This window comes from Mastacembelus armatus, chromosome 20 (assembly GCF_900324485.2).
Source record: "Mastacembelus armatus chromosome 20, fMasArm1.2, whole genome shotgun sequence".
Lineage (NCBI taxonomy): Eukaryota > Metazoa > Chordata > Actinopteri > Synbranchiformes > Mastacembelidae > Mastacembelus > Mastacembelus armatus.
In genome coordinates, this window is record NC_046652.1 from 15,835,710 (window position 1) to 15,861,687 (window position 25,978).

The 25,978-nt window shown below is 39.7% G+C and overlaps 2 protein-coding genes across 3 annotated transcripts; one reads left to right on the forward strand and one right to left on the reverse strand.

The window, feature by feature from the left end:
• Window positions 1–10,031: 10,031 nt before the first annotated feature.
• Window positions 10,032–15,952, forward strand: LOC113121551 (piggyBac transposable element-derived protein 4-like). Of its 2 annotated transcripts, none has more exons than XM_026292165.2 (5): window positions 10,032–10,440; window positions 12,237–12,354; window positions 12,879–13,041; window positions 13,774–15,075; window positions 15,204–15,952. In XM_026292165.2, the coding sequence occupies exons 1-5, from the start codon at window positions 10,078–10,080 to the stop codon at window positions 15,775–15,777; spliced, it is 2,520 nt and encodes an 839-aa protein (XP_026147950.1). In that variant the 5' UTR covers window positions 10,032–10,077; the 3' UTR covers window positions 15,778–15,952. The 2 variants fall into 2 exon arrangements, with proteins under 2 accessions (XP_026147950.1, XP_026147951.1); XM_026292166.2 differs by lacking the exon at window positions 12,879–13,041 and adding an exon at window positions 13,492–13,549.
• Window positions 15,953–18,287: 2,335 nt separating this feature from the next.
• Window positions 18,288–24,899, reverse strand: LOC113121555 (zinc finger protein 583-like). Its single transcript, XM_026292170.2, has 2 exons — window positions 24,360–24,899; window positions 18,288–19,796 (listed from the first exon to the last, which is right to left on the reverse strand). Exons 1-2 carry the CDS (start codon window positions 24,897–24,899, stop codon window positions 19,104–19,106), a joined length of 1,233 nt encoding a protein of 410 aa, XP_026147955.1. The 3' UTR covers window positions 18,288–19,103.
• Window positions 24,900–25,978: the final 1,079 nt, after the last annotated feature.

A 25,978-nucleotide genomic window follows, 5' to 3' on the forward strand; every position in this document is an offset into this window, starting at 1 on the left:
TCTGGCTTCAAAGACTTTCAGCTATAAAGAAAAATAAAATTAAATAAAGCAACAGAAACAAAAAATGTATATCTTGATGCTGATGAAAAACAGATCAGCATTTACCGATCTGATTTAAATCATCCATCTTTTACCAAGACGTGATAGTACGAGGAGACAGAAAATTATTGTTTCCTCTGTTGCATCCACATAATGGAAATAGTAACATAAACCACATGTATGGGCTGACAGGTACTATGGTTTGTCTGTTGTTACCTCGATTATTATATAGTGTATCTTGGTGGTGACACTGAAAATCACAGGAAGTACATGTAAGGTTTTAAACAAATAAACCAGTTTGGTGACGCTGGCTGTATGTGACACACCCATTCATATCTTTCCTTCGCTCTCTGCGTGTCAGACACATCATATTGAGCTTGATAATGGCTGGCATCAAGTGTGTCATGTTTGTGGTGGTCGTGACTTTTCCATGGACACTTACCAGAGGAGGTGAGTGAGGTGTTCACAGCTTGTCTGATTTTATTCTGAACCAAACATGAATTATTGTTTAGGCCTGTGCTCCTCTGTGACAATTTACACTGATCAGTAAAATGTCTGAGGTTCATTAAAATGACCTTGTTTCTGTAAACATAATCTGCTGGCACACAAACCTTCATAGTATGGGGGGGAATCAGATATTTTAGTTGGTGTATCTTAAAATCTTTGTGCATATAGCCCAGATTGTATGGGTGGTTGCTTTTTTCTGTCTTTGTCCTTCGACATATATAAATAATAGACAGAGGTAAACGAGAACTGCCTGTGCTTAAACTTTAAATGCATTGCAACTCACTGTACAACATTTTTTTCAGTTGACAGGACAACATTCCTGAACATGTAAAAAGAATCTAAAGGGTGTTTCAGGATGAAGATGTGATTTAATCTTGACACCAGGGAAAATAATGTCTGCTGAATCCAGAGCTTAAAAAATTGTTTTCAAAAAATTAATCAGTTCTCAGTTGTCTTAAATGGGGAGAATTTTTTTTATTTAGAATATGAAGATTATTATTTTTTAGTCTTTAACTTGATTCCTGGTGAACCTGTCGGGGAACATTCCCAGAAACCTGAGCCAAATACTTTCGTTTTCCACCAGGGTAAATAAGAAACTGCAGAGCCTTTAGTTCATCAAGAAAAACACTTATTGTTGCTGGTGCAGCCAATTGTTTCCATCTCACACATCAGCATTTTTCATTTTGGACACTTTCAGATCTTTGGTTGCTCTTCTATCTCCTGATCTTTTCCAAATATTTTTTTAGAATATACAGTAGTTTCATGAGGGAAATAAATGAAGTTGAAATGTAATTGTGATTGTGGTTTAGTTTTTAGTGGTATGTTCGAGGTAGAGAGCTAAACTTTATGACCTGTTTTATGTGTATGCTGGGATTCTGTGTCAATATGCCAGGGTCTTATCGTTGGAGGTCCAGAGTGAGTGAATAATGTGAAGCTGAACAGAAGATACTGACAAGCCCTTCCTATTAGACAGGAAATGAAGAGGTTGACAACCTAGGGAAACCTCAAAAGGAGAAAGACCTGGAGCAGAAGAAGACAGGCACAAATGTAAGGATGTGGGATTGGTCTCACACATGCAGTGTAAGGCTGCTTTCAGTTTCTGGTTCACAAGTTTGCTGGAGATGGAATTCCAAAGAGAAGGTGGATGTGGCCCCAGAGTCGTACAGAAACATTTCCAGACTTGAAAGGTAAATTGGGGGCCTCTGTCTGACACAGTGTTCATGGGGACGCCATGCAAACGAAAGACTTGAAGTAGATTATCTGTGTCTTAAGCAGTGGAGAGCTTAGTGAATGGGACAAAATGGGTCAATTATAGTGAGAATGAGTGTGTTGCCTTCAGAGATAGCCCAGTGATGAAATCTACTGCCAAATGTGATCACGGGCAGTAAGGGAGAGGTAGAGGATGTAGGAGGCATGCAGCTGCATGGTTAGAGGACTAACTGGGTGTGCAGGTGGTACAGGCTGCCACATACTCCTGGACTTTGTTAGGCATGGAGAGACACTAGAAATGGTGCTGCAGTAATTTTAATGTCTCTCCCCAGGATGACGGGAGAACCGACCTTTGTTGGCCCAGAGTAGGGCTGAGGGTCAAGTTGTTGTAAGGGACATACTGTTATGTAGGCTGCCTGGTCCTTTCTTGCCTCTCCTCCTGGGAAAGCCAAGTTCTGCCGACCTGCATTGGTTCTCCCAGGGTATCTTTCCCTGTCCCTGCTACTGTCGCCTCCCTTAGTGGTGACAGATGAGGTCTTGTGCGAAAATTGCAGACTGAGTAACCTTGGATTTGTCTCAGTCAGTTGCTGACATGAAATTCTAGGGAAACTAAGGATTCAAAAGAAGTGGTTACATCATACTGAGCCAGCTCATCTTTCATGTTTTCATTTAAACTGATTTAAAGATCGCTCTTAGAGTGCCCTCCGCAGAGAGAATCCAGAGTCCACTGCAAACTCTGCTACACTTTGGCAATCTTGTTTAGGAGTGAGAAGATTGCTCTCTACTCCATAGTCACCATAGGCCTAATGCAAGTACAATTGAAAACATAATAATTTCATCAGTGGACATAAATTTAGATTTATGTGAATACCTGTGAAAGGAAACCTTGAATTCAGCTGCTGTTTTCCCTGAAACAAACTTTAGTGCATGTCTTACCTAATGTGTTGCAGATGAGGTGTCCTGTGTTTTCATGAAAAGCTGCATCTTGCCATGTAGCTTCCAGCCCGGCAGTGATGTAGTCATACACTGGATTCGGGTGTCAACAAGAGACCAGCCTAACCAGCCTATTCACTCCTACTACCACAATGAAGACAAGCTTTCACACCAGGACCAGCGTTTCAGAACCAGGACATCACTGCTGAAGGACCAGATCTCCAGAGGAAATGCCTCACTGCAGCTGACAGGGGTGGAGTTTCAGGATGAGGGCAGATACAAGTGCTACACCAGCACCATCACTGCTGGCAATAAGGAGACATTTATCAATGTGAAAGTGGATGGTAGGAGAAACTCAAAACATAAAGCCACATTGAGGTTTTCTGTGACAACTTTTTAAAAAAAAAAAAAAAAAACATTAACAAAATGTATAAAGAAAAAAGTATTTTATTTTTATCTTGTTTGTTTGAATCTTATTTAATAGAGACATTATTTTGTGGTGTTATGAATACCTTTGATGACAGTATAAAAAAGTAGTGCTCGTCACAGAAAGTGAATATATGACTATTATATCTTCTCTGTTTCAGTTTCTATCAGATTTTTGTGTATAAAAACTAAACCCTTATCAATATTGGTAAAACCTGGTCAGAGTTTTGCTTCAAATGGTTTAAACTTTCTAAAATCAGGACGCTTTTAGGAGTACATAAAATAGGACACATTAAACTTTAAAACAATGAGTTCTGAGGTAATGTGACAGTGACCTGATGAAACTATGGAAGGTCAAACTAAGAGTTTCACAAGATATAAAATATCCCACTATGTAAAAATGAAAACATCACTCTAATTAGCCATTATTTGATACATTATCATTTCAAAATCGATTTCAAACTAATCAATCAAACTAATCTTGCAGCTCCAGTTAATAAAGTCAACATTGAGCAGGTAGAAAACAGAATCACCTGCAGCTCAAATGGGATCTACCCTGAGCCTGAGCTCATCTGGTCCACCAACCCTCCATCCACTCTGACTCTCGAGGCCAAAACCACAGTCCAGCAGACTGAGCAGCAGCTTTACTGCATCAGTAGTCTTCTAATACTATCAGACAGTGTTACTGATCTGGACTACATCTGCACTGTCAGCACTAACAGAAACGAGAGACGAACCACTTTGTTGAAATCAAGTAAGTGTTTTTGAACTGAAGTCACTGTGGTGGATCATGAGGCCTTATGGTATAAAACAATCTTTCTGCTCAGGCTACACAGTCTTTAAAACACTTTTTTTTGTAATGACACAAACAAAAATTAAGTGGGTCAAGGCTGCATATTTGGAGACAACACAATTATGTGTTAACTGCCAGTGGGAAAGAAATCCACTGGGTCATTAATCAGCCCAAAAGCAGTGGATCACTTCTGACCCAGTAGAAAATGTTGGGAATTTCTGGTAAAAATGGGATTTATTTGTTTCATTTTTGTGCATCTATTTGTGTCGTATCATTTCAGTTTCAATCACTGTGTCAGAGACTGAAAACACAATCCCCTGCACTTCCAGAAAAACTAACTTCTCGGGCCTCATCTGGAGATTTAACCACAGTCAGATCATCCTGAACCAGACCAGGTCTGACACCCTTGATGCTGTGTCAGAGAATTGGAGGCAACATGTGAAGTATGTGTCCAAGTCAGGCAGCCTCACGCTACAGGATCTGTCTGTAAACCAGGAGGGCTTATACACCTGTGAATATAGCACTACTGACGAGACGTATATAACCACAGCCTTTGTAAATATAAAGAAAGACAGAGGTAAGCCAGCAAAAGGCTCTGTTTTCCTGAAATAAGGTGCAAATGCAAGCAAACTCTTTAGCCTAACTCTTTTTAACTCTTTTTTAGCCAACTAGAGACAAAGTCTCCAGGAACAATCTGAAGTCAAAAAATACACAACATCCCAAATATTAATTTTCATCATCCCCAACATGTCAAATGTAGCATTAACATGCAGCCTGGGTATATTGATTCAGCACCTGCTGAAATATTGACGTTACACAAGTTTATTCAAACAAATGTATTGAAGGAAAATTAGCTTAAACTCTATTTTAAAGTGTCACTTCTCTTCTGCATATTTGAAAACACTCTTTTATGACCTAAATTCTTCTGCTTCTTTCCCTGAAACAAAGGAAAAAGACGTGGAAGGAAAAAGTCTAAAAAAAAAAATCTAAATTATGGAGGTTGTTTCTTCTACATGTTGCCTTTCGTGTCCAACTGAGCCTTTGTTTAATTATGGTCAGATCTTACAGTAACGAGTCAGCTCAAGATGAGTTTAGAGTTCATGCTGAGGACAGCTGTGGTAATCCAGATGATTTTAATGCTAAACTGAGAAAATGTGTTTAGAAAAACAAAGAACAATATTCACTGTCAGTTCCCAACACTAACTGACACTTCTTCTATTTCAGACAGTGTCGAAGCCATTAAAGGTGCATTGAATCAAGCCATCGTGGTCTTAGCAGCAATAGCAGTAGGTCTGATACTGCTCTGTGTAAGATAAAAAGGTAAAATGACATTCTGCCTACATTTTTAAATAACTTTCTTGTATGTTGTGTGTACTCATAGTGATAATATGATATAACATTAATGATCATAGTGTTAATATTATACAGTATGCCATACAGATGACAGTTTTTTGGACTCAGATCAGTAAATGCCAGAAATGCACAGCTGAACTGTTTAAACTACAATAAATAATTCAATATGTTAAAGGAAAAAACTGTTATCATAAAGTTACAACTCATCTAATTTACATTTCTAAGTTTATAATCAATACCCTTTCTGTGTGGAGTTTGCATGTTCTCCCTGTGCTTGTGTGGGTTTTCTCCAGGTACTCTGGTTTCCTCCCACAGTCCAAAAACATGTATGTCAGGTTGATTGGTGACTCTAAATTGCCCATAGGAGTGAGTGTGAGTGTGTGAGGTTGTTTGTCTCTATGTGGCCCTGTGATGGACTGGGGACCTGTCCAGGGTGGACCCCTGCCTTTCACCCAAAGAGAGCTGGGATAGGCTCCAGCAGGTCCCTGGGACCCTGGTTAAGGAATAAGCAGCTATAGATAATGAATGAATGAATGAATTTAACAAATCCACTAAAATGACAATAAAAAGACAAAAATGGACAAACTGAAATGACAGAATCGGGATCACAATAGTTTGTTTTGCACTGAAGAAGCCAGCATACTGAAGAAGAATAACTGAGATGCTATTTCGGGTCTGACTTTTTATGTTCAAAGTGAATTTTATTTTATTTGTTTTACAGGAATAACAAAGTTAGAATGACACAGATGGAGCCTTTAAATCACGAAAAACAAACTGAAACCCCTCAGCCTCAATAAGATGAAGAGTCTGGTCTTACTGAACAGTTCTGAGGTGTGACAATAATACATTATTGTGAGCATGGAGACTGAATTTCACATCAAACAAAAGGTCAAATAAATTTCTCCATCTGGGACTGAAGAATGAAATGTTGCTGTGTTGTGGAGTAAATGCTAGAATCTTTCTTTTTAAAAGAAAGAAGACTGTGAGGTTCTGCACTAAAGTTTTTTTATACTTCAATATGCTTTTCAGAAATTTGGCTTGTAGCAGACTCCGGTTCATGAAGTACATGATGTATGTGCTAACTTAAGAGTTTAGCTTTTAACTTCTGGATAAAATTAATGCTGAAAACACCCATTGTATGCTAAATAAGTTTCAAAGCTAAATTACCAAATGTCAGAAATGGTGATATGACTCCTTAAAAATTCGAGAAATTGTAGGAGATCGGTGAAATGAAGGATCAGTGGAAACAAACGGTTTTCTTTATTTTATTTTATTATTTAAAAAACAGTGCCACATTTCACTCATAGTTTTGGAATTTTCAAAAAATGATTTGAAATGTAAATCACTGGAAAAGTGGGAAAACTGACAATATTGAAAGTACTATGATATTGAAATTGTCATGATTCCCCTTTGGGACTTCCTGCCGGGGACCTTTAAACTGAAAAGACTTCCTTTTTCCCCTGCATTGGTCCATGGCAGCTTCACACACTAATCTAACCTAATTTGTTTCACCTTTGGTCAATTGCCTTTTGTTCTCCCCTCTATTTAGGTGCTTCCCTTTGTGTTTGTGGAGGTATTACATAGGTTGCGTGCAAATGTTTTGTGTACGTATGTTGTGTATATGTAGTGTGTGCTACCGTTTCATTCAGCTATTCTCTGTTCCCGTTACATTCAGTTCTTCTTTGTGTTTCTTTTTCTGTACCCTGGTGCTCCCAGGAGGTAGAAAATAAACTTTTTGTGTTCTGCATTTGGGTCCTACCTCACTCTGCTACACACCACCAACTCCTAACAGACGTTTTGCTGCAAAAAACAAACTGCATAGCAAATATACAGTGAAATAAAATCACTAAGATAATATAAATATTAAAAACATTTTAAGCAAGCTGCTTTTGACAACTTTCTATAAAAATTAACCTTAATCTTTCTAAGGTAACATAACTAGTTGTGTTTCTACTTGGATAAACAAAACGTTTAAACTTGAAACATAGATTTTGGCAGCAGGTTTATGTTTGACGTGCTTATCAAAGGTCCTTTCTTTTAGAAGTTGCCAGATTTGTTCACTAGGGACTGAAGCTAAATCATCAAAATGGACGCAACTCGTTCATGGCATACCTGGTAACAGCTGCTGCAGGTGCATATGTTGTGCAGAGGTGTTGAAACAGATATATTACTGTCCATGGAGTTTTGTCTTTCATATTTTATTAATGTTTCAGAGAGGATGCAGGTATATCTCTCCATATCAAGCTTTTTATTTTAAAATTTACATTAAAGATCAGCTGATTCAGCCTCAATTGTTGTCAGCAAGCTGCCAATCAGACCACCGAACTATGCAAAAGTGGAAAAACATTATTTGAGGAGTCTGGTTAAATACAAACAATAGGCTTCATATCATATAGTCAAGATACACTGTAACATTTGATAAAAGATTTTACTATTTTCATTTTTAAGGAGAATTCAATTCAATTCAGTTTTATTTGTATAGCACCAAATCACAATTCAATCATCTCAAGACACTTTACAAAAACAAAAAAACCCAACAAATCCCTTATGAGCAGCACTTGGCGACAGTGGAGAGGAAAAACTCCACAATATACAGCTCCAGGACCAGGGACACCTACAGAAGGTACAGAGAGAGAGAGAGAGAGAGAGCACAAGGTTAGTGACATTCAAAATAAACTGAATGAATGTGTGAGGAGTGTGTTTCCGTCGGACCGAGACCCAGGCTAATTCTCCGGGCTGCTCTGGAGCTGTCCTTAGACCACTAACAGAATCTGAGCCTGAGCTCGGTGGCTCCACACCTGCTAACGGGACTAGGCTAGCTGGCTTTGAAAAAAGAACAGTTCACAAAGGCAGGGTGGTTGACCATATTTTAACCCCAGTTAAGTCCCTTGTCTTAAAGATGGATGACCAGAGTTCTGTCTCTTATCTTAATCTGGAAGATGGTTGACTGCTCTTTAACCTATTGTGGGTTTTATTTTAATCTGATAGATTAAAAGTGATCTCACCTCAAGAAGAGTGTACTCCTCTGGTTATAAATTCTGGTTATAAAATGCATACTATAAAAATGTCTGGTCCAGTGACTCCTCACTCTGTACTTAGTGTGCTCCGTGACAGTTAACTCCTTGTATAAGTAAAAATGACTTAAACTTTGAAGTTTGTCCTCAGTCTTTTTGTTAACAATTTCCCTAACAATTTCCCAAGGGAGTGAAAGCTGGACAGCTTAAGCTTTTAGCTTCTAACACATAACCCACATCTCTGTCAATGCCAAAGCCTGGAACTCAGGTAAAGGCAGTGGAACTGGGGCAGAAACACAGTTTGGTAATATCTACTCATGGATAAACTGCTGAAAGGGCCTAGTGGGCACAGGCCCAGAGGCCCGAGGGTTCATGTACCCTAGAGGAGAATCGTGAAGGGACTTTAACCTATTTTAACAACTAATACTAACAAACAATTGCAAAATTGCAGTGAAAATATATGCAAAGTAGCGACAGATACAAAATCACTAAAACAGAAATACTCTGAATTATGTAAAAAAGTAAATAAAAAGCTGTAGAATGATGACCAATATATATATATTTATATATATATTTAAAAAAATTCAAAAGAAGTAGATATAGCTCCTAAGTAACTGTAAAGAGATGCAAAACAAGTCAAAATGGTCACAAAATGGAAAAAACAAACCAACAACAAAACAACTACAAGAAGAGAAACTGACTACAAATCTTCATCCTACAAATGCAGCAGATATAGGGGCCTTTACATGTCTGTACATGCAAACAAACCAAATGTTGTACAATGATAACCAAAATATATTTTTAAAAAAAGGCACAAAATGGCTAAAGAAGGACACAAAACAGGCACCAAACCACAAGAAAACACAAACTGACTACAAATCATGTGAGTCCTATAGTGTGCATATCAGGTCTGCACCTTTTCCACACTGATAACCTGTCGATAACCTGTAATCCATCATCTTTCTATTAAATATATAATAAATCGATAAAGACACATTGATAGTGAACAAAACCAACTTTGTTGCCTTCATTTGCAAAACAGTTAATGTAGCAATGCAACAAAAGAGAAAAAGTGACAGAATCAAAACAGTAGTAGAAGCAGCAATAGAACTCCTTTGAATTAAAGAAGTAATGGCAGAGATTATTCATGAAATGCTGAATGTAGTTAGCCATGAGAGGATGTCACAGACTGATAGTGGTATTTCAGAAATGGTCAAAAATTCAAAAAGTAAAAGCAGATATGGAGGATACCCCTAAGGTTACATGTATACAAGAAACATGGCTAAAACCACACTTTTTTACTGCCAGTTTACATCACATCTATAAGATGATACACTGAGTAGAAGAGCTCATGGAGCTCATCTCTAGTATCTTTATATGGTGGCAGAACTACCAGAAGAGATGTTGCAAGGAACACAGACTCATGTTTAGATTTAATGTTAGTCTCGGGAACCTTAAGGCAAGGTGGGATGCAGACAACAGAGGGAGACACTCGTACAGTATCCAGCAGTCGGTCAGTATGATGGCATTTCAAGGGAGGTGCAGGAGAGAGGAGGTGGTGTATTCACAGCTGGATTGTTGGCAAACACAAATGTGAGGTGTGTGGTGTTACAAATAATGTACAGCAGTTATTTATTTCCTCTCATATGACTGTGTTATAATGCATAGACCGTAACATGCAGTACTCGCTCAGTAGGTGGCGGTATGCACCTTCAAAAGCCGGTTGCGACCCGCCAATATATAAAACAAGAAGAAGAAGAAGAAGAAGAAGAAGAATGCCGCCGGTGATCTTTGCGATTCAAAATGGCGGCGATAAAAAGAGAATCACAGTATGAATACAGCGATAACTGCTACAAAACCGAGATTAAAGAGGAGAACCAGGTCCCAGGTTTTGTCTACCAGGACCACTTCAAACATGAAATTAAAGAGGAGAGTCAGGACCCGGATTTTACCGACCAAAGCCACTTCAAGAGCGGGATAAAGGAGGAGATCCGGGATCCACGTATCGTACACCAGGATCACAACAAACCTGAAATGAATGAGAATCAGGACCAACATTTCACCGAACTGAACGAACACAAGAGCGAAATAAAGGAGGAGAACCATGACCGAAATTTCATCGACTCAGTTCGCCTCTTCTCGTCCGCTTCTCCCAGCGATCAACAGGTCAGTCGTTCAGGACTTCTTAAGGAAAGTTAGAGACACGAGGACCAGACGCGATGGTCCCTGTACAATGCGTGTATTCCGGTTTTACGTCAAACCTGAAAACATCTGGACCACGCTTTGTGCTTATTTACTTCCGACTGTGTATTTTTCCAGGTTATACTCAGTTATGAATGAAACGGTTCAGAAGTAGATCTGTGCCACAACCCAGACAGTTTCAGAGACTAAAAGATAACCGACTTGAACTGACCGTTGGTTCCTCTGTTTACATGAAGAGAATAATCTCAACAGCCTCCGGATTCATTGCTTTACTAACCAACGTTAATAAAATCCCACTGACTTGCTAAACTGCAAAATATAACCTGTGTAAAGGCAAAACCTAAAGGCGACCGTGCTTGGTGGCGTCACAGCAGCGCTGTGTGGTAGCTACTCAGCTGTAATGGAAAATGCCCTAAATCGAGTTGATTGGAGTGTAGTAGAGCCGAGTAGTGCTAAAACTGTATAATGGAAAAGGGGCATTAGTAATTCCAACTGATTTTTCAATGGGAGCCAGGGCTTGATGGAGCAAAGAACTACTTCCTATATGGATTCAAACCTGCTGTGTTCACGCCTTCGTACAGTCATTGGTTGGATGCGATGTGCAAAGTGATTCCTTTATGTTAAGGGGTTTGCAACAGGTCGAGTCAGAACTGGCGAGAAAACAAAGATTTTTACTTTTACCTTCATGGCTATGTATGAACCAGGCTTTATTAATGTTATCTTTGTGTTTTTAATTAAAGCCTTTACTGTGCTTTGAAGTTGTGCATTGTTATCTTTATATTTTTGCTGTGAGAAGCATCTCTGGTTGTGACCAGTCTGTATCGCTGGCTCTGGCAACAGCCTCAGGTGTGTTTAGCCAACGAGAAGCTGGAAGAGAACATCTCAGATGAGGTTGGAAGTGGGGGAAGACCAAATGAATTGGTACCTTGCAGCTTCTGATTGGCAGAACACACTTGACCCAGTTAATCAGCATTGCATGACAGCGATAGTTGTAAAACGAGCAGGGCTGTGGCCCACAGTGTCCACCCCTGCTCAAAACCCTATGAATTCTGCATATTTTGGAAATAGATGGATTGTCTTTAAATGTTTTCCTCTTGGGGAACTGTGTTTACTGTGGGGATACTCACATTTAGGGCCATCAAGCAATCAGAACTGAAAATCTACTCATTCAGTTAGTAGAGTAAAACAAATTGCATCGCCTGTTTATTCCAGATTTAGGCTACATATACTTTACTACATCTGAGAAACTGTGACCATCATACAACTCGGGAGTTTCAAAACTTAGCCAACACAACCATGCCAGTTTACTTTACTAAATATTATACAGGTTATTCATTAATATTTAGGTTAGTTGACCAACTGGTTTAGAATTTGTTTGTGCAAACCCTGCCTTTTTTATTATTATTGTTTATTTGTGAGGTTAGAATTAGGTAGTGCTTCCTGCACACATATCTACCCATAGCCTCATATTTACGCTGAAACAAGACAGGTTTGCTGTTTGCTTTAGAGGATAGTTGAAAGAATTATCAACATTTTGTGTGGTAATTCCATCTGCTTTATTAGCAAAGTATATTTGTTGGTTTGCTCAGCATAGCTACACTATAGTAATTCAGTGAAATTGTTTGCAGGAGTGATACATTTCGACATTATATAAAAATACTTACAAAAGGGGGAAAAGTTCTTATTTTAAAAGAAGTTGCTGCTGTGTTCCCACATTTCACTAATTGGTTAACTAAACACCATCTCTTTCGTCTAAACAGGCAAGCACATCACAAACACAGCAAACAAGGGAGGTGGCATGCCAAACGGTCCGGCCAGTGAGGAAAGTTGGTACACAACTGTCTTTGAGGACTCTCCAGGCTCATATACGTAGTGAAGGTTTGTTGACTAATCAGGTCTTTTATCTATATCCTTAGGGAAAAACCCATAAATTATTGTTGTTTTCTTTCAGTACCCACTAACAACTTTTAGTTTGGTTTGCTCTCTGCTTGTTTTTATCGTTTTTGTCCCACTAACATTTAGTAGGTTTCATTTCAGCAGTGTCCTGAAAAACAAAAAAACAAGATGCAACTCAAGCATCTATGTTAAGGCCTGTGCAATCTTTAAGCCATGAAACCAATCAGGCACCAATGTTAAGGCTAGATTCATTCTGTCTCTGATACACTTCTCATATGTCTAGAACCAGCCACTCACATGACTTGTCAATGATGACTGACACACATTTTAGTCAATGAAGTGTGCTTTAGGATTGTAAAAATGTATAATGTCAGCATTTTTGAGGAAGTTCTACACAGAGGACAGACTAGAGTACAAAGGAGCAGCTGTTTTTTGGAAAGAGAGGAGTCAGATTTTCTTTCAAAACTGGATAAAGGCATTTACATTAAAACATCTCACTTGTATAGAGAACGTTTTGAATGACATTTGCCATTCAAATGATGAGGACAATCCACTGAGAGAAGATTCTAGCGACAGCGACAGCATCAGCGACTGCGTCAGCGTCAGTGACAGCGTGGACTCTCTGGCTGAGGAATATTATGAAGAAGGATTAGATCCTGTTTTAGATTTGTAAGTTCCTGAATGTCTTTGCTTTTATTTACCATATTTTTTGGACTGTAAGTTGCACTTTTTTTACTCAACTGGCTTGTCCTGTGATTTATACAATGAAGTGAAATATGTGCATATTTACAGTAATTTTGTTTAGTCACTAGTGTTAGATGGCACTCTTGACTCAATTCAAAATTATACCACTGAAAAATTAAAAATGCACATGTTCACACTAAACTCTAACAAGTGTAACACAAGTCTAAATGCCACCCAAAAGAAAGCACTACATCACGCTGCAGGTAATGAAGTATGGTAGCTGAAACAAAGTTTGGAGTGAATGAAGCATTCAGGCAACTTGAGAGGACACAACGACCACCTCTTCGATGTTGGCGCAGTTGTTTAATGTTACTTGTACAACAAAGTGACTTTTGTTTGTTTTTTCTTTTCATTGTTGTTGTTGTTGTTCAACAGAGCTGTTCTTTCTAAAAGCGATTCATACGCTCGTGCAACTTATAGTCTGGAAAATACGGTATGTTAGCGTGATCATTTTTTGATAATTATGAAAGCTGTTATTGCTACACAACTAATTCATAATGATTATGTAACCAGCCCTGGTTTTCACAGATGCAGTCCTATTGTGTTGATAGTGAGATATTGACTCAAACTTCAAGACTGTCAGATATCTACAAATACAGTTACTTATGCATTTACTGTATATGTAATTTTCAGTCTCTTGTTATGTGCACTTGACAGTGTTCAGAGCTCAGACGACAGCGAGTTAGAAGCAGAATTTTCCAGAGAAAAGCGTCAGAGATTGGATGGCGCCCCCACCCCATCATCAGGGCATTCAGAGACAACCTCAACTACTGGTTCCACACCGAGCAGAAGGAAAGGGATATTAACAATAGGAAGGAGTAAGCGAAAAGCACCAGACAGCAAAGAACCAACTACCAGCAGTACTGCAGATGGATGGCATGATATGAGTGAAGCTGATGTTGATCCACCAAGGGTCTCATTCCGACCTGCAAGAACACCAGGTCCCCAGCTAATACCCACATCCACCTATATCCCACTGGAGCTGTTTCAACTATTTTTCACTTCAACTGTGCTGCAGACAATCCTTGCTAATACAAATTCTTATGGATCTTTGAAGCAGCAAGAAGGTCAGAAGCCATGGGAAGAAATTACTCTGGATGACCTTTACTCTTTCCTGGCACTTGTTATTTACATGGGCTTTGTGAGGTTTTCCAGGATCACAGACTATTGGAGGAGCTCAAGACTATATTCCCTCCCACTGCCTTGTCAAATCATGTCAAAGAGGAAGTTTCTGAGGATTTTGTCTTGTTTGCATCTCAGTGATCCTAAGCTAGATGCTGAGAATGACAAGAAGAAAGGCACACCAGCATATGACCGTCTATGTAAAATCAAGCCATTATATCATCAGATAGTGGAAGCATGCAAAAGCAATTTTCACCCGTTCCAGAGTATTGCCGTAGATGAGCGTACAGTGTGGTCAAATGCCAGAAGTGGATTGAAACATATAAAAGATGAACCAACAAAGTGGGGGTACAAACTGTTTGTTTTGGCTGACTCGTCATCTGGCTATACATGGAACTTTTTAGTGTACGAAGGGAAGGCGGTGGTGGATAATGGCAAAGGACACAGTTATGAGTCAATAATGAAGCTGCTAGAGCTGAAGGTGTTGGGGACTGGCTACAGATTGTTTGTTGACAATCTTTACACCAGCCCGACACTCTTCCAGGACCTTCTCCAAAAAAAGATCTTGGCCTGTGGTATGATTTGTCCTAAAAGGATTGGATTTCCAAAGACTCTAGGGAACACCACGACAATGAATGCTCCCAGGGGGACAATACACTGGATCAGGGAGGATGAGGTGCTTTTTGTTAGATGGATGGACACACGGGAGGTGATTATGTGCTCCACAATGCACAAAGCCTTTGAGGGGGACACAGTTCAGAGACGAGTCAAGGGTAACAACAACCAGTGGTCAACGGTGAGCGTCCCTGTACCAGCTGCTGTGAAGGACTACAACACGTATGTTATTATATGTTTATTCACTTTGATTTGTTTGCACTTTTATCCCAATTGTATTGCATATTTATCTATATCTATATTTCTGAATTAAGTTCAAATATAACTTTTGCCTCTTTGTGTCCTTTCAGGAGCATGGGGGCAATGGACAGTCCCGATGCTCTGATGAGTTACTACAACATCTTCCATAAAACACAGAAGTGGTATAAGACTTTCTTTTTTCACTTCCTGGACATTGCAGTTGTAAATGCTTACATACTGCACTGTCACATGGCCAAGGCAAAGCAACAGAAACCTCTGACACAAGAAGCTTTCAGAGAGGCCCTGGTGTTACAACTGGCAGAGTGTCAGTCCACATCATCATCCTCATCTCATGCAGCATCATCTACATCAGAATCCACATCTGATGCAGTACCATCTACATCAGCCTGCTCTTCTGATACAGTACTATCCGCATCAGCATTGTCTTCTGATGCAGCATCATCCACTTCAGCATCCTCGTTTGATGCGGCACCATCCACATCAGCACCCTCTTCAATGACACACAAACCTGCATACATCAAGGGGGACAGCACAAATGGCAGACGAAAGTGCAGGCACTGTCACCAAAAGACACCTGTCATTTGTACCTCCTGTGAAGTGCCTCTCTGCTTTGTGGCTAAAAGAGACTGCTTCAATGACTGGCACAGTAAGAACAGCCTGTAAAATTTCTGTGGATTTGTGCAAATTTATAGTTTTGTTTTAGACAGGAAACAGTTGCTTTGTGTAATTTTGTGAATTGATTTTTTTGGTTTTTCAAAGCTTTTCAAAGTTTTTATATTCTATAATATAGCTGTATTGGGTGTTTTTTCAGTTTTTAGAATAAAATCATTTGTTACGAGTAATTTAGTAGATTTTTTTTATATACAAATCAACAAAACTATGTTTTAAAGTTCTAAACATTCATAAAGTCACTTGGTTGTATTATGCTATTTTGCACCTTTTGTATACTCCTAGACATAGTTTTTCAAAAAATGCAGAAAGTTAATTTTTAGCTCCTTTGTCATACAAAATTAATACACATACATAATTTATGGTACGGTGCTATTCTAGCAATAAACCATGGATCACCAGTGACATTAAAGACAACCTGAACCAGAAGAATTCCAGGACAGGGTTAAGGAGAAGCTGAGGAGTATACAACTGGAGCTCAAAAAGACACTGAGGCCGGCTAAGGTGGAGTAAACGAAAAAGTTGGAAAGACAGCTGGAGAACAATACCACCAGGTGGGTGTAGAGAGGGGTAAAGACCATCACTAGCTACAAACTGAAGAAGTATTACATCAGGTTTGACAATGTGGCTACTTCCACCTACATCTCTGCAGCTACTCTCTCCACCACCACCGCAGTGGTTGCTCCCTCCAGCTCTGCAGCTCCTCACTCTACCTCAACCTCTACAGCTTCTCCGTCAACCTTCACCTCTGAGGCTGCGCCCTCCACCTCTGCATCTGCTCTCTCCACCTTAAGCCCTAGGGCTGCCTCCTCTACCTACCATCCCTCTGCCTCCTCTACCTACCATCCCTCTGTTACAATCTGAACAGCTCCTCCTGTCTCTAACAACGAAAGAGGTTGGGGCTGAGCTCAGGAGACTTCGTCCAGGAAAGGCAGCAGGACCAGATGGAGTGTGTCCGGGACTTATGAAGAACTGAGCAGGACAGCTAGCTGTCCCTCTTCAGAGGCTCTTTAATATGAGCCTTTGGATGGAAAAAGTCCTGGCTCTGTGGAAGACTTCTTGTCTCATACCGGGTGCCCAAAACAGGGCGGCTGGTAGAGCTGAATGACTGTAGACCGGTGGCTTTGACATTCCACGTCATGAAGACCTTGGACTGGCTCCTTGTCTGTCGCATGAGGCTGCAGGTTGAGGGGGATCTTGATCCCCTTCAATTTGCCTATCAGAAACACATGGGAGTGGAAGATGCGGTGCTGTACATGTTGCATATCTCGATGTGCCTAATTCCTATGTGAAGATTATTATTAACAGGGTACTGTTCTTGCTCCTTTTCTGTTCACCATGTACACATCTGACTTTAGGTATAACTCAGAGTCCTGCCAAATCAGAAGTATTCTGATACGGCTGTTGTGGCATGTGTGTGCGGTGGACGGGACAGGAAATACAGGGACCGAGTGGAGACCTTAACTGACTGGAGCAATGAGCTAGTGGTTGATTTCAGGAGATCAAAAGCACCATTCCAGTTAGTCTGCATTGATGGACAGGAGATAGAGACTGTGCAGACCTTCAAGTACCTTGGGATGGTAAAGGGAAAGGGAAAGGCAACATACTTTTCCTGAAGAGCCACCACTTATTCTAGGTTCTAGTCAGCAGTGTTTCAATTATAGTAGAGAGTAAAAATGTTCTTAATTTCTCTGAGTTGTGAACAGTAAAAATCATAAATTTTACCTCTTCCCAACAAGAAACCACCAACCATCAAGATTGCATGATTATATAGTGTCGTAGCTGTGCAGTCAAAAAAATGTCATTATAATGGCAGTCAAAGAAATCTTAAATCTGATGCTGCACAAAAACAAAAATCACTTTTTATATTGAAAATAAGTCATTTTGTGTTTTTTCCCCAAATCAGTGACATAACTTATGAAATTGGCATTTAAAGAATTTAAATCCTGGAATTTTTATTTTATCATTTAGTAGCTTTGATGCATGTTCTCTCCGTTCTTGCATGGGTTTACTCCGGGTACACATGCAACTACACTAACCTTCAGTAAGTGGCAGATTTGTAGTAATGGAGAAAACAAAGCTTTCTGAAGCTCTGAATAAAAATGCAGCACTCCATGATAGCACAATGCACCACTATTTGACACAAAAAAAAAAACTCAGGTCATGCCCAGACAGCCTTTTGAAGGGTTAATAAAGCCTCACAGATCAGAGAAATGTCTTCCTGGGTTTTATTCACACACTTACTTATATCCACCTACATTAAGTGAGGAATATCATGCCAGAGTGGGATTTTTACATCGCATTTCCCACCTTAGAGTATTTCATAGAATTTTTAATACATCATCCATAAACTAAACTACATAAGCCAATCAACAATTTGAACAAGCAACTTATTTCATAATAACCACATCATAAATTAATAATTTAAATCAGAGCAAGAACTACTATATACACAAAAATATTCTACATACAAGTCACTACCAACAATTAGTATATCAAATTTAACAAAAATAGTAAATACTTATAATGTAGGTCTGATGGACACAGCCATCACAGGACACTACACCCACAGTTTAAGTTCAATTTGCAGTTAACTGCATGAAGTCATTTAACATTACAGTTTGTTTAATTTACATCTGTATTTGCTTTTAATCATATAATGTTAAATGTAGTGCACACAATAATATAAGGTTATATCAGCAAGTTATTAGTTTGTCTCCTGGGTTGACTGTATTAATCTTTCCTTGTCTTTGAATTACCTAATTGTGGTGTCTTTCCTGCTGGACAAAAGGTGTGGCTGCTCATCACACAGTACCATGTACTGCTATAAAATGTGGAATATTTGAGTTTAGTTTTGTTAACTTTGTATTCAATTGTAGTCTGTTCACATGTCTACTGCCTTATGTTTCATTTTGTTTGATCAAACCAGCATATAGATCTTCTTGTGTGACATTGTTTTGGTGAGTTTGTTTAGTACATATCTAATTCTGTTGTTATGCATGTTTGTTATTTGATTGTTGCTCCACTTGTGTTGCCTCACTGCTTGGTCAAAGTAACCAGGGAGTAAAGACTAAAACCTGTCTTAGACCTATCTCATGCAGTTTCCACAAGGAATCATCAAGAAGCTATCAACTCTCAAAATCCTGGACTTTTTCAATGCTTTTAGACCTGCGTATATGTCCTGTTCAGAGTAGTGTAATGTCCTGGTGGGTTTTCAGACTATTTAATATAGAGAAACCAGTTTCACTGTTTTTTCTTGGTGTGAATTTGTTGATGGACTATTAAGAGTACTTGAACATATGAAACTTTTTCCACGTTGTTTACTCTCCAGAGTGAATGCGCTGATGTCTTTTCAAGACGTCTAACCGGGTAAAGGCTTTTTCACACTGGTCACAGCTGTATGGTTTCTCTCCAGTGTGAATACGTTCATGCTTTTTCAGGGGGCTTAACTCTCTAAAGGCTTTTTCACAGTAATCACATCTGTATGGTTTCTGTCCGGTGTGAATACGCTGATGTCTTTTCAGGGTGTCTAAGTGTCTGAGTGCTTTCCCACACTGGTCACAGCTGTACGGTTTCTGTCCAGAGTGACTACGCTGATGTATTTTTAGATCACCTAACCCTGCGAAGGCTTTTCCACACTGGTCACATCTGTATGGTTTCTGTCCAGAGTGAAAATGTTGATGCCTTTTCAGGGTGTCTAAGTGTGTGAAGGCTTTTCCACACTGGTCACAACTGTACGGCTTCTCTCCAGAGTGAATACGCTGATGTCTTTTCAGGGTGTCTAAGTGTGTGAAGGCTTTTCCACACTGGTCACAGCTGTACGGCTTCTGTCCAGAGTGAGTACGCTGATGTGATTTCAGCTGGTCTGACCGTGTGAAGGCTTTTTCACACTGGTCACAGCTGAACGGTTTCTGCCCAGTGTGAATACGTTGGTGAATCTTTAAATGATAGGATGTTGTTAAGGTCTTGTTGCAGTGGTGACAGCAGTAAGATTTGAGTTCCTTTCTTCTTTCCTGTTTTCATAAATAAAAGAGACACAGAGTGAGGATGTGAAACATGATAGGAAAATCTAAAACTATAAATGGCATTTACCACATGTCTATGAATGATAAAACACATTAAAACTGACTAATACATTTTCATATCTATAGAAATTCAAATTGATGCCTTAGGACATTTCTTAATAATTGGCCGATATCCCCATTACATAAATGCAAAAAAATGACAGAAATGGAGACAAAACAAGTAACAACAAGCAAATAAAAACCTGTCAGATTTAGCAATGGGTTCTGAGTGGATTTTTGGACCACTACTTACACTGACGTTTGTATGTTTTTCCACTAAGTCATACACAAAATAAAAATAATATCTGTGTTGGGGTTAAAATGGGAGCGAGATGGCAGCAAGCAAAATGGTGTAGCATACCAGCAGAAAAGAGTGGAAAAAAATTTGGACTGACCAAGCAGGACCTGCATTGTCTCAACTCGAAGGGCCTTGTTTTTATTTATGCCTTAACACTGCAACCCAGTGTAAAGACTAAGATGAGGATCATCTCCCAGACCTTTGCACTCCAAATCAGACAGGAACTGCTAATTTACTATTAAAGAATGCATACACAAGCCCCCTCTGCTCTGAAGAGCTCTTAAACTCAAAGATATAAAATTTCTTTCTATCAACTTTTTCCCCAGCATAGCAAATTCAATTCAATTCAGTTTTATTTGTATAGCACCAAATCACAATAGACGGTCTCAAGGCACTTTACAAAAACAAAAAAACCCAATAAATCCCTTATGAGCAAGCACTTGGGCGACAGTGGAGAGGAAAAACTCCCTTTAACGGAAATAAAAACCTCCAGCACAACCTGGCTCAGTTTGGGCGGCCATCTGCCTCGACTGGTTGGGGTGAGTGGATAGATGAGAGAGAAAAGAACAGCAACAATAAACAACAAATAGACACTGCAGGTTAATGGGGCTAGTAACTGCACATCAGCGATATACAGAGAGCACAAACTAGGGGAGAGAGATAGCACAAGGTTAGTGACATTTAATGGTGGAATATACATGTGAGGGGAGAGGAGAGGAAGAGAAAAGAAGGGAAGGGTACAGCCATACAGACAGTTTCAGGTCCTACTCAAACTAATTTGAAACTTGCAGTGCTCAATGTCAGATCTTTATGTAACAAATCATTTTTAATCAATAATTTTATTTCTTCATACAATCTTGATTTTATGTTTTTAACAGAAACATGGTTAGATGGCAGGACAGCAAATGCAGTTCTTATTGAATCCACCCCACGTAAATTCACATTTGTATCAGAAACACGAGAAAACACAAAGGGTGGTGGCATCTGTGCCTTTTTTAGGGATAATATGGTCATCCACAGGCTGTCATTTGGGGAGTTCTTATCATTTGAGTATGTATCTTTAAAAATGGAGCAAAAATGATCTCCCTCTGTACTTTTTATAAACATTTACAAACCTCCACAATGCTGTCAAAATTTTATTGATGAATTTACTGAGATGCTTTCAGTTGTCCTCACAGAGTTTGACTGTTTGGTTATTACAGGTGATTTTAATGTTCATGTGGATAAGGCCTGTGACAGATATGCCAAAGAATTTTCCTTGAAACGTATGGTTTTAGTCAGCATGTTAGTGAGCCGACCCATACCAGAGGTCACACTAATGTCACTGTGATTGATGTTGCTTTGCCTGACGATTTTTGTGTCTTTTTTGATTTGTCCATAATTCCCAAAGATGCAACTGGACCTACACTTGTTCAGAAAAGACACATAACTGATAACACCAGGACACCATTTATGGAGATGATTAGGTTTGAAAATACCACTTTCTCTCATGTTGAAGATTTGTTGAATTAATATACTTCAAGTGTTCTAAATGTCATAGATGTGATTGCTCCTGTTAAAGATAAATTAATCAGCAACAGGTAAAAGCCACCGTGGAGAAATGATGACTCGGTCAGGGCACAGAAAAGGGAGGGCCGGAAGGCCGAACGAAAATGGCGTAAATCAAAGCTCCAGATTCATTATGATATTTATAAGCAGATGTGTGTGTTCAATGAAACTCTACGTAGAAAGAGAGAAATGTATTTTTCTGAAAACATCGACAACAGCAGTAACAACTCATGTGTCCTGTTTGATACAGTCAGTAGATTAACAAACCCTCCGTCTCCATTGCCATTGAAACTAATTTCAGCATCTAAATGTAATGAATTTGCATTATTCTTTAATGACAATATTCAGGGTATTAAACACACAGCACATTGCACAAGGCAGATACCAACTCTGCAGCCATCCAGGAGACACTTGGTAGAACTGACACACTTTACACCTGGAAATGACATAACAGTTGAAGAGACCATCTCCAGTCTGAGCTCATCCACCTGTTGCCTTGATGTTTTACCCTCTAGATTTCTGAAATCAGTACTAAACAGTTTTTTACCACAACTCACTCAATTAGTTAATAACTCATTACAGTCTGGAACATTTCCAAGTGCCCTGAAAATTGCTGTCACCAAGCCTCTCCTGAAGAAGAGCAGTCTTGATTCTATGGTACTGAACAACTACCGGCCCATATCAAACCTGCCGTTTTTAGGCAAAATCCTTGAAAAGCTGTTTACCAACAACTTACTGACTTTCTCATGCTAAACAACTGTTTTGATGATTTTCAGTCAGGTTTTAGGCCCCATCACAGTACTGAAACTGCCCTCATCAAGGTGACAAATGACATTCGTCTGAACACCAACACTGGCAGAGTCTCTGTCTTAGTACTGCTGGATCTAAGTGCTGCTTTTGACACAGTGGACCATATGATCCTGTTACAAAAGTTAGAGGACTGGATAGGCATCTCTGGTACTGCCCTTAAATGGTTTAAGTCCTATCTTGAAGAGAGGAAGTATTTCATTGAAGTTGGTAACTGTGTCTCAGACCAAATGGCGTTGACATGTTGGGTCCCCCAGGGGTCCATCTTGGGACCCCTTTTGTTCAATCTTTACATGTTTCCTTTAGGCCAGTTAATACACTGCAATAATGTGTCCTACCATAACTATACAGATGACACTCAGATTTACATTTCACTCACAGCTGATGAATATGGACCAGTCGATTCATTGTGTCACTGTGTGGATGCAAAACTCTACAAATAAACAGTGACAAGACTGAAATAAACATCTTTGGGCCACAGAAACAAAGAGAAAATGTCAGCAATCACCTCGAGTCTCTTTCTCTAAAATTTAAAAATCAAGTTAGAAATCTAGGGGCGTAATCATGGACTCAGACATGAATTTTAACAGCCACATTAAATCAATAACATCGTTAGCATTTTATCATCTCAAAAACATTGCCAGAATCGAAGGGATCATGTCTAAACCAGACTTGGAAAAACTCATCCATGCATTTATCTCTAACAGGTTAGATTACTGTAACTGCCTGTTCACAGGGCTCTCAAAAAGAGCTGTGCATTCAGAACGCTACTGCTCGGGTCCTGACTAGAACTAGGAAGTACAACCACATTACTCCTGTTCTCAGATCTCTACTGGCTTCCTGTCTCTCAGAAAATATACTTTAAAACAGCACTGCTTGTGTATAATGTGTATAAGTCTCTTCATGGCTCAGCACCACATTACATTTCTGACATGCTGATGCCATATGAACAATCTCGAAATCTGAGAACATCAGGGACAGGCCTTCTGCTCGTGCCCAGAGTCAGGACTAAACAGGGAGAAGCAGCGTTTCAATTATATGCAGCTAAACCCTGGAATAGTCTTTCTGATGATGTTAGACAAGCCTCATCTCTGGCAATGTTTAAGTCCAAGCTAAAAATCTTTCTTTTTAGCGTGGCATATAACATAATGCAACTGACAGTGATCTACGTGCACTCAGTTTCCTTTAATTGTAATTTCACTATTTGCTGTTTCTTATTTTGATTCTTGCATATGAACTTTTGTCTTTTATTTCTGTAAAGCACTTTGAATTACTCTGTGGATGAATTGTGCTATATAAATAAAGTTGCCTTGCCTTGCCTAGAGATCTCTGTTGTCAGGATCCATGCACGCCAAGTCTCGGGTCCTAACGACAGCTGAGAAGATCATCCGTGTCTCTCTTCCCTTACTCGAGGACACTCATCTACACCCATCTCGCTCGCTGAGCCCTCACCACTGCAGGCGATCCCACACACCAGTCACACACCGTCTTAAATCTACTGCCATCAGGGAGGAGACTAAGGAGTCTTCGGGCCAGGACTTGCAGACTGGAGGACAGCTTCATTCACAGGCTGTCAGGAAGCTCAACTCTGACAGCCACCCCCTGTATTTTTTTTTTACATTGCACTCTTTACTGTTCAGAGTTTATCTCAATGCACCAAGGGTCTGAGAGTAATGCAGTTTTGATTTTTTGAACTACGTCTGTTCAAAGTCATTATCTACTTTAGCCCCTGAAACTGGCTGGGTAATGGCACAGACCTACTTCTAAGCTGTTTTATTCGGAACTGAGTAAAACCAGAAAAACACACACGAAAAAATACATAAACAAGCCGTTTCTATCGATTAAGTTTCAACGCTGACCTGCTGACCGCTGGTACCAGAGAACGACTGGGGCCAGTTTCTTTGGTGGTGTGGGTCGATGAAATCTTGATCTTGGTTCTCCACTCCACTCTCGGTCTCTTCCAGTTTGGTAAAATCCGTGTCCTGATTCTCAACTTTAACTGCGCCTTTGTTGTGATCGTGGTAGACAAAACCTGGGTCCTGCATATCTTCTTTTAATCCACTGTTGTAGTGATCCAGTTCGACAAAATCCGGGTCCTGATGCTCCCCTTTAACTTCACATCTGTTGTCCTGGTAGACGAAATCCGGGTCCTGGTTTTCTTCCTTTATTTCGCTCCTGTAGTGCTTGTGGTCGATAAAACCCGGGTGCTCGTTCTCCTCTTTCTTTACAATGATGTATTGATCGCGGTCGATAAAATCCGGGTCCTGACTCTCCTCTTTAATTTCATGTTTGTCGTGATCCTGATAGACGAAACCCGAGTCCTGGTTCTCCTCTTTAATGTCGAAGTTGTAGTAGTTCTCGATGTATTCAAGATCCGATTCTGTTTTTATCGTCGCCATTTTGAAACACAAACGTCACCAGCAGCTGAGCCCAGCCCCCTTAGTAACCGTTGCTAAGTGTCAGCAGTTTGTGTGTTTTCTTTAACCCTTGAGGCACCTTAAAAATTAAGTTACACTTTTTACCCTTACCAAGACGGTCGCTTTCATAAAAGTGAGGCAACAGTGGTAACCACTCAGCCACCATGCTGCCCCTTGTATAAGAATCTTATATATAAATTTTTTCTTTCATTTTCACTGCAATAAATCTTTTCAACAAGTTCAGACCTAACCATACATACATTTACATATGTATATATATATATATATATATATATATATATGCATATATATATATGCATATATTGACATATATATATATATATATATATATATATATATATATATTTTTTTTTTTTTTTTTTTTTTTTTTTTTAGGCCCTTTTTGTCATAAGAACCCCTGACTTGTTTCAATGGGAAAAACACAAAATATACAATATTTTCCAAAAAGGAGGTGCAAAGTAGAATATTTGGGATGAGGTTATTACAGCCTTGACTAGGTCAATAATTGGTCAATAAACACTGATTTTCCAGGCCCACCCATCCATCCATCCTTCCATCCATCCATCCATCCATCCATCCATCATCTTCTTCTGCTTGTCTGGGGTCAGGTTGCACTCGGTTGCAAACCACCCCAGCACACGCTGGACGTCCTGGCTCGATGGAGCCAACAGGACAACATAATCTGCAAAAAGCAAAGATGAGATCCTGTGGTCCCCGAACTGGACTCCCTTCGGACCCTGGCTGAGCCTAGAAATTCTGTCCATAAAAATAATTAACAGAACCGGTGACAAAGGGCAGCCCTGCCGGAGTCCAACATGCACTGGGAACAGGTCTGACTTACTGCCGGCAATTCGAACCAAGCTCCTGCTCCATTTGTACAGAGACCAGATAGCCTTTAGCAACGGGCCCCGGACCCCATACTCCTGGAGTACATCCCACAGGATGTCGGCAAGGGACCCGGTCGAATGCCTTCTCCAAGTCCACAAAACACATGTGAACTGGTTGGGCAAACTCCCATGAACCCTCAAGCACCCTTGAGA